Genomic DNA, 9,530 nt, shown 5'->3' with positions numbered 1-9,530 from the left:
CCGGCTCCCCCCCCCCCCCCCCCCCCCCCCCCCGACAAAAACAGACATGCCAAATATGCTTTCATAAACTTAAGAGACCTAACAAAACTTAAATTACCTAATTTAATTGCCTACACCTGTAAGTTCCAAATTCACAGATACTGTACTTACCACTTTAATGTGAAGCGTGTGCCTGTTTCTCTGCAGGCAGCTGATCAATTTGTGGAGAGATTTTTGAAACTGACACTGAGGTTGTCCTCCAATTCCAGTCTTGAATGGTACTTTTAACAGATGCAGTACTTGTGTGAAGTTCTGTATGGCTGCAGCAGAAATAACCAGAAATGAATAGGATCAGAAAACTTAGAGCCCAGAGAGCACTACCCAACAGCCTCCATACATTTTTATGAGAACCTTTGCAGTGAGCTGTTGTTTTCCAACCCTACAGGTCTTTCTTCCACTTAATCCGTTCTCCGGAGAAGTGTTTCTCCCAACAATGAGGGAAGTCTCTACCCTACACTGCCATACATAAGTGATTCCTGTTATAATGAGCAGCTGAACTGGGGCAGCCGTGTGTTGATTCATGAGCCTGCTCAGGCTTCTCAGCACTTCTGCCAGGCAGTTTTTTCAAAGGAAAATAATTTATCTCATTTGCTGCAGAGCTAAGGTCTCAGTGCATTGTGTGGGCTGGGCTTGCTTGGGAGGGGGGGAAGTGGGGGTGCTCCTTCTTGCAATGTATTTTAATTGCTCTTTACCCTGAAGCTTTGTCCTGCTCCCTGCAGAAAGGATGCAGAACACACAGCTCCCATGGCAGAGCCAAGTACTTCTCTCCATTGGGAGATTCATGTGTGCCCAGTTTGTATGCTGGTGCTGCTCTGACCAGCCTGGAACCATGGTCTTGTTATATAATGATGACGATGATAATAATAGTAAAATATGCCTTGCACATGGTGCCCCCCAGGATTCCTTCATACCCTGCCAGCGGGGCATGCCCCACAGTTTGAAAACTGCTGCTGTAACACTACCCATTTCAACACAAGTTGCTCAATGGGGATTCAATGACTTTTTCAAAGTTGTTGGCTACTTTTTTGTGTGTGCAGCTGGTGTTACAGCTTTTTAAAAAGTTTTGAAGAAAAACATTTAATACTTCCATTCACATAATGGCACTTGCTTTGAAAGCTAGTCTTAAAAGTGCTTTTGTACATTCTACAACTGCAAACATTTTGCATATCTAAACTTTAATGTGGTTTGGAATAAGACATTTTTAAACTAGTGTAGACTTTAGTTACTAGGTACTTCATCCTTATTCCACTTGTTTTTTAAAATAGATGCATCATTTCCTCACTCTGTTCCTGTTTTTTTAATTTATTTTTGCCTTCTAATAGACATGGTAGTGGAAAGAGTTGAAGTACAGGACTAGTTTTTTAAAACTTAGATGGTAAATGCATTCAGCATTTAGTTTATTTTCCAATTATGGTGTAATTCAGCTGAGTGTTTTTATTACCTATTTTAATATAGACTTCTGATCTGCAGTAGTGGTAAGCAATAGAGAGATAGCTTTTAAATTTTGTATAGTTTACTGAATATGAAGTTAGTTCAGTAACTACATTGCTACAGAAAAAGTAAGTGCTGTGATTCTTGCCTAAGTAGTTCCTTTATTTGCAGTGTTGCAGCAGTTGGGAATGGTTAGGTAGCCAAGTGCTCTTTATGGGCAAGTCTCCCTTCTGTTGTTAATTGTTCTGCCTGCTCTAAGAGACATAGGTTGGTTGGTTTTTAATTTCTAGGTTATAATTTCTTTTTCATTAATTGAAAATAGTTTGAACAATAATAGTTTTTGTTGGAATACTTCCTATCTTTAAGGCTGTATAATATCAATGTGCTTGGAACACCAACAGCGTAGTGCTAAGATTATGTTTCAACTGCTCTTTTCCAGCAGATATGTCACTTTATTTAAAGCATGACTCCTTTAGCTGCCTTTTGACCTTCAGACTTCCTCTGTAGAAACAAAGTGTTTCTAATATTTCTTTTGCTGTGAAATGTTATCATAGAAATGCTTCTTTGTGGGTCTTCAAAGCTTGTTACTGTAAAGTAGCTGTTGTGAATATCATCTATTTAATTTACAAAACTAGTGTATCGAAGAATTGGAGGCAAAGTTGTGGTAGTGTTTTTTTTAACAACAGGTCAAGTGTTACCTGTATGTTCATCAGGTATGATTAGGCTTGTTTTTTAAAGCTGCATTTGCAATGGTAAAATCAAGTTGATTAACTGTGTGGAATTTTAGGGTGTTTTTCCCCTCTTAAAATTCCAGTCAGAGGATTCATATTGCATTTCCTGAATTCTAGGAAACTGTTTCCACTAGGAAACCACTACCCAAAACTACATAGTGGTTTCTTCCATCAGCCAAATTGAATTATAGACACCAGAAAAAAGGATGCTGCAAATAACTTGTTCCAGACTAGAATGAAATGCCACCAGAAGCTCCTACTCCCCTTTCTGACATTTCACAAAGGATTCTGCCCTAGACCATAAATCTGGAAGTCTCGATTTAAATGATATTTTTTCCTATTTGGGTTAAATTCTGCCTTAAATGTGCAGTTATATTTATACTAGCACAATTTGGACCCTTGGCATTTGTCATCATACCCTTGCCTCTCAAACTTTAATCTTTATGTTGGGATGTGTTCTCTTACTGGGTAGTTGCAGTGGACTTTTCTCCCAGGAGCTCTCCAGAATTGCTTCTCTCTGATGGTGAGCATCAGTTCAAAGACCATTGCTAGTGTGCTTATTTTAATTTGACACTTTTTGCCTCTGATGCAAATAATCTAGGGGCAGAAATGGCATTCCCCCCCCCCCCCCCCCCCCAATCATTTTAATGGAAATATTCATTCACCCTTTCTATGTCATCTTCATCTAAAGTCAGATTAATTTACCACAGCTGGCTCTGCCATTTCAAGTAGCAGTTGCTGGAACAGTTGTGTGACTTAGTTCTCGCTGTGCTCTTGCCTTCAGGGCTCTTGTGTGTGATGATGCATGTCTGTTGTACCTCAGCTTATTTGACCTTGGCCAACTGTCAGAGTTGGGTGTGAAATGAAAGGACAGCTGGCTTTCACTGTTCAAGATAAGTCCTTGTGTGAAAGAGGCTTCATTTCCACTTCCTGAAAGTTCAGGGTACATAGACTTCAAGGATATGGTCAAGTTCTGCAATGTATGTTTATGAAGCAAAGGAGAAGAAATAAATGATGACTCATCACTCGGGCATAACTTACTAAGTTTTCCTTCCCAACTTCTGGGGTTTAATGTGTCTATGAATTATCTATATTTCTATTGCGAGTCTATGGAGGGCAAACGTTTTCTTTAGATGAATTTCTGCTGGTAATATGTCTCTTCTGCTTCACAGGAAAATGAGTGAACTCAGTTTTTGCCAAAAACGAAGGGTCCCATTCATGGGCAGATATAAGATTTTGAAAAGGGGGTGCAGATCGTGTGGTCTATTGCATACAATACAACATCATTTTTCTCCAGATAAAAAGAAACTAGATGCTTTACTATAAGTATATTAATTCCACACACTTGGATCAGTATTTTCAGCTAAAATTACAAACGTTCTGCAGGGCTGTGAAGTAGGAGCTACATGACTATGAGCAGCTAACACAACAGAACTGCAGAAGAAAATAACTTTATTAGTGGAATACCAAGACCTCTGAAAAGGACAGAAGGTCATTAACACTTGTAGAACAAAGGAATTGGGAAGATTATAATGACCAATGAAGTCAAGCAACTCCCTCACTGCTACTTGCTTTAGAAATGCTGCCAGTGCCTGACAATTCGGTTTTAAACTTTGGGTGGACCAGGGGTCAGAGGGGGCAGCCAAAAAAGCCCCACTGAAGCCCACAATCTATACAGATGCTGAGTGAGCTGGGTCCAACTAACACACTGCCTTTTCGGAGCATATGCTTCATGGGGCAGGGGGGACGACACACTGAGCTGAAAGTAAAGCTCTGTTTTTCAAAAATCATTGCAGACTTACTTTTTATGGACAAAAGTGAGAAGTTGCTAATCACAGTTAGCCATCTCCTCACATGCTTAATTAATTAATTTATTTATTTTACCTTAGATCGGGCTCAGACCTCTCAAAGCTATTAATTACTCTAGACTGGTACCAGTAGTATGGAGTAGTTGACAGTGAACCAGTACCTGTCACTATTCCAACCTCTGCATTCAGTCCGATCTTATTTTTCAAATTTGTTTCGCCCTATCCAGAAAAGATTCACGGCAGCTTACAAAACCTTAAAGCTCTAACCCACCCCACCCATTGCTGCTACCTCGCCTATGGACACAGGAGAGCAAGCTCTCTAGCCCACCCAGCTGTTATCTCCACTTTTCTGATTTTTCGAAAACTAGAATCTGAGGTAGGTTCACATACTTGGAACTTAAACTTCAGTAAAAAGCTAAGATATCCTCTCTCCTTAGAAAAGGCTTTATTTGGACAGGGGCGGGTTTAGACCTGTGCAAAGCGGCTAGTATTCGATTCACATTTGGCCTATTCAGAGGACAGTGATTTGATTCGGTGATTCAGATCACTATCCCGAATCAATTCGGCCGAATCTAATTCGGAGATTCGGCCACCTGCTCTCCCAGCCATGTCAATGGCTGCCCACCCACCCTAGCTCCTGGCTCTTAAAAAAAAAAAAGCTCACCAGCTGCTGCGAAGGCGGGGGGGCAGTCGCTGCTCCTGCTCCTGCTCCTGCTCCTGCTCCTGCTCCTGCTCCTGCTCCTGCTCTGCACTGCATGGGGGACTGCCATGAGCCCCCATCCCTTGCCCGCTCTCCTGGCCCCAGCTTTCAGCTCTTTAAAAAAAAACAAAAAAAACCCCAACCAAACCCCCAAGTAAAACCAAAACAAACCCCACTCACTGCCTGCTGCCAGGCAGGGGGTGATCCCTGCTGTGTGGGGGGCTCTGCCATGAACACTCCACCCCTACCCACTCTCCCAGCCTCACCCCCCATGGCTGGCCTGCCTGCCCCAGCTCTTTTTTTAAGAAGCCCTGCAGTCACCTGCTCCTGCCAGGCGGGGGGTGATTTCCCCACTGCCCCCACTGTCTCATGCTGTATAGGGGGCTCTGCCACAAGCTCCCAGAAGCCCGGAGGCAGGAGCTGATGAGTGCAGGGCTCTTTTTTTATAGAGCTGGGAGCTGGGGCAGCCCACATAACTAAATTCTTAAATCTCAAATTTGCAAAGTTTTCATATATTTCATAGACATCAGGGCTGGAAGGGACCTCGGAAGATCATCATCGAGTCCAGCCCCCCGCCCAAAGGGCAGGAAGTCAGCTGGGGTCATAGGATCCCAGCAAGATAAGCATCCAGTTTCATCTTGAAGGTGTTCAACGAAGGCGCTTGAACCACCTCCGGTGGCAGGCTGTTCCAGACCTTGGGGGCTCGGACAGTAAAGAAGTCAGGCTAAAGAGTCCCAGGGCTCTCAGCCTGTCATCGTAGGGTCTGCTTCCCTGACCTCTGATCATGCGCGTGGCTCTTCTCTGGACTCTCTCAAGCTTCTCCACATCCTTTTTGAATTGTGGAGCCCAAAACTGGACACAGTACTCCAGCTGCGGCCTCACTAAGGCCGAGTACAGGGGGAGAATGACGTCCCGGGATTTGCTTGAGAAGCATCTATGGATGCAAGCCAGCGTTTTGGTCGCTTTACTAGCCGCCGCATCGCATTGCAGGCTCATGTTCATCTTGTGGTCAATGATGACCCCCAAGTCTCTTTCTTCCATAGTGCTAGCCAACATAGCACTGCCGAGCCTATAAGGATGCTGCGGGTTTTTTTTCCCAAGGTGGAGAACCTTGCATTTATCGGCGTTGAACACCATCAGATTCTCGTCCGCCCACTTGCTGAGCCTGTCCAGGTCAGCCTGGATAACCTGCCTGTCTTCTGGTGTGGATGCTTTGCCCCAAAGTTTGGTGTCATTGGTGAACTTGGCCAGTCCGCTTCTGACTCCAGTGTCCACATCATTAATGAAGATGTTGAACAGTATGGGTCCAAGGACAGAGCCTTGGGGGACCCCACTGGTCACAGGACACCACAATGAGTGACTTCCATCGATTACTACCCTCTGGGTCCGACCCCGGAGCCAATTTTCCAGCCAGTGGATCGGGGAGGACCCAAGGCGACAATTGGCCAGTTTCTCCAAGAGGCGATCATGGGACACCAGATCGAAGGCTTTTTTGAAGTCAAGATATATGACATCAATCTCTTCTCCCTTGTCCAGGTGATAGGTCACCTGGTCATAGAAGGAAATGAGATTGGTCAAGCAAGACCTACCCGCAACAAACCCGTGCTGGCTATCCCTTAAGATGTTGGCGTCGGCCAGTCCATTAAGGATGGCCTCTTTAATAAACTTTTCTAAGATCTTCCCCGGGATAGAAGTCAGGCTGATGGGCCTATAGTTAGCCGGATCCACTTTCCTCCCTTTCTTGAAGATAGGCACCACATTGGCCTTCTTCCAGTCTTCGGGCACTACACCAGAGCGCCAAGAGTTTTCAAAGATCCGTGCTAGAGGCTGGGCTATGATGCTTGCCAGCTCCTTGAGTACCCTAGGGTGAAGATTGTCAGGGCCGGCTGACTTGAAGGTATCCAGCTTCTCCAGATGTTCCTTCAGAAAGTCAGCATTAATGGAGGGCAGGGGATCACCCTCACCCGGACAAGGTCTTAGAACAGTCAATAGCTTGGTTACTTAGCTGGTTGTCCCTATGAAACGTTGTTGTGGAAACACCACAGTGTTAACAAATGATAGATAAAATTATACTGTCAAGTTTCTAATGTAATACTTCATTTCTTTGTGTAGTGAGGAAAATCCTCCCTTAGATAACATGTGTATTGATTACTCCATATATGGTCAGATATATAGCTGTTGCTTTTCTTTGGGGTGCTAGTTGCCAACTATTTCAGCTCTTTTTTCACTTGCAAATGAGTCTAGAATAAGAAACTTTTCTTTTGAAAATGTTGATGTTTTTAATGGTGTAAAGTGAGCTATCAACTGTAACTGTTCTTGATTGCAACACCTAAAGTAGTTGTTGGCAGGGGTTCCAGCCAACCCACTTGCAAGACCATAAGGATTTTGTTGCCCTGCCTTGGGCTTAGCAAGGACCCTGAAAACAGCTGGCCCATCTATTTTGTTTCATGCTCAAGAAGATACCTCACCTGGAAACTTTGGCTCCTGATGGTGCAGTTCTCAGCAAGTGATCCCATAATTCTAACTATTTAACCCTTCATCATAGTGAGCTGCAGGTCATCTTTAGAAAGGGATAGAAGCTTTCCCAGTAGGGGTTGGACTTCATCAGGGATCAGCTTCATGTCCCATTAGATGTAATGAGTCAAAACAACATGCAAGGGAAAAACAACATATGAAGGAGCTTTGTGGCTGGATGTAGTGCCAAAGCTCCAACAGCCATTGACAAGGGAGCAGGAAAACTTCCAATATGGGCAGTGGAAAGCAAGCAGTCAGAATAGAAGTGATGCTGAGTAGCAGGAGTAGAAAGGGGAGTGTTCAAATGGAGACTAAGAGTCAATATCTTTTCACATAAAAAAGTTAAAGGCCCTAGGCATTACTGTAAGCAATGAAGGAAGCTTTCTTTGAAAGGGCTGTTAGATGTTGGGTAATCAGCAATAAGAAAATGCCAGTCAGACTAAAAGTCGGCTTGAGCCAAGCAGCTGACCCCCACAGTGAGGTGGGAACAGCAACCGTGAAGATGGCAACACCTGGATTTCTAGACTGGTTGATTACATACCCATTCTGGAACATGTTATGGTTTATCAAAATGAATCTTCATGACCTGTTGGTTTTGGGGACTTTTTTTGAAGTGCTAAGTACCTAAAATCTTATTGAAATTATTATCTTTTTTCTTTGCCAAAGTGATGGGCTGTTTAAAAAAAAAAAAAAAATTCCCCCTAGCCTTTACCAATTAAATGCTTCATGCTTGCTTTGGAGCCACCCTTAATTGAACAATCCTTTAGCTAAAGTTGATGCTCTTTGTGTTTTTTAACTATAAGCTCCTAAAAGATCTTAACAGTCCAAGTTTCATGTTTGTTACAAGTATGGAGAGGGTGGAATTAAGTTTTTCATATTGAAGGGAAAATCTTTTAGAGTAAAAAGCTAATTTCCTGTTTGAGAACAAAACCCAAGCTTAGTGATTTGAAAGAAAAATGTACAGCCCCTGTCTAAGTAAAATATTGGGCATCTCTGTAAATTTTAATTTACTTTTCATCTAGCTTTTACCTTTATTTAAGCCACTAAATTCAGAAGTTGTGTTCTTTTTGTGTAGAGCAAGGTTAAACATGCTCAAAAATCTGTCTTTTCAACTGTTACAGGACCCTTTAATAATGTTTTGTTTGATAGGATTGTATAAACACATATGTTATCATATTTCTTACTATGCTGGTGACAACTTACTTGCATAAAAATGAGCTTGCTTGTTTTCTTAGGACATTTTTGCCATTAGTAAAGCTAATATCTAAAACTTTGAAAATAAAATATATTAAACACTAATAAAGGGTACACATTTTCAAAAGTTCTGACTTCCTAAATATTCTTAGTGATTTCAATATTTGTTGTTGGAAACTGTATTTTTTTTTAAAAATCATTTGTGTCTAAAGGTATGCTTTGACTCCTAACTTTATCCAAGTTTCTTTTAAAGGGTGGTTTAGTTCTTATTGTTCCAAGAAGTTGCATTAAATCAGGGGCGAGTGACAGCAAACCTGGCAACGCAGCAAAATAAAACAACAAATTTTCTGTCTAAACTATATTATTTTATGTTTTATTTTTACTTTTAAAAGAAATCTTTCAGTATAACTTCAGATTTTCAGCACCTGAAATTTGTTAAATGTGAAAACTTACAAACCTTGACTTCAAACCCAGAGACATTTATGCTTTGTGTGTGGCATATCCTGAACCTCTTGGAGAGAGACTTTATACCGAAACAAAAATTTTTTTGGAAAACCATGTACACCTTTTGCACAAGGTAACTTTACGTGTTCAAAAAGTTAAGTGCGTCTTGGCACTGCATATAAGAGATTCTGCAAATTATGTATAGTTGATTATAGATTTCAAGGTTCAAGGTATACATTTTTTTGTGTTTCCTGTTTGGCAAAAGAGCATTTTACACACTCTTATGTTTGGGTTAAATGCTTATAACCAAAATATTTTAGTATTTAAAACTCAGTATAGTTTATTACCATCTTCCTTTTAGCCAGCTAAATGTAAGTTACCCAAAATAAATGTTTCAAAAGAATCTTCTATTGCGCTCTCTCACATTTTTCTAAAGATTACTGTTTTCAAAGACGGGACAATAGGAAAAAAAGAGAGAGCCAAATCATAAATATACATGGGAAAGTTCTAACCAGCAGTGCAGTTACCAAAGTATCTGTTGTCCAGTATTTAAGAATTCACATTGTAAATATATGCAAGTATAGTGTGTTTCAGTACTGCTGGTTCTGGGTCAAATTATCTTAATGAGTACAGAAAAATATATATATTTGTAGTTGTGGGAAGTTTCAT

At 41.6% G+C, this 9,530-nt stretch overlaps 1 protein-coding gene across 3 annotated transcripts in view; it reads left to right on the top strand.

The window, feature by feature from the left end:
- Positions 1-9,530, top strand: part of CUL2 (cullin 2) — an 82,062-nt gene that overhangs the window by 8,565 nt on the left and 63,967 nt on the right. For all 3 annotated transcript variants that reach the window (XR_003091979.1, XM_014526207.2, XM_006036574.2), the window contains exon 3: positions 8,892-8,994. Coding sequence is in view for 2 of the 3 variants with exons in the window: in XM_014526207.2 (XP_014381693.1) it covers positions 8,892-8,994 (103 nt within the window). In the remaining variant the exon portion in view is untranslated. The remainder of the gene's footprint in view (positions 1-8,891; positions 8,995-9,530) is intronic.

Source organism: Alligator sinensis, unplaced genomic scaffold (assembly GCF_000455745.1).
Source record: "Alligator sinensis unplaced genomic scaffold, ASM45574v1 scaffold1316_1, whole genome shotgun sequence".
In the NCBI taxonomy this organism is placed as follows: Eukaryota; Metazoa; Chordata; order Crocodylia; family Alligatoridae; genus Alligator; species Alligator sinensis.
Note: the sequence above shows the minus strand (reverse complement) of the source record. Positions and strands in the feature narration are given on the sequence as shown.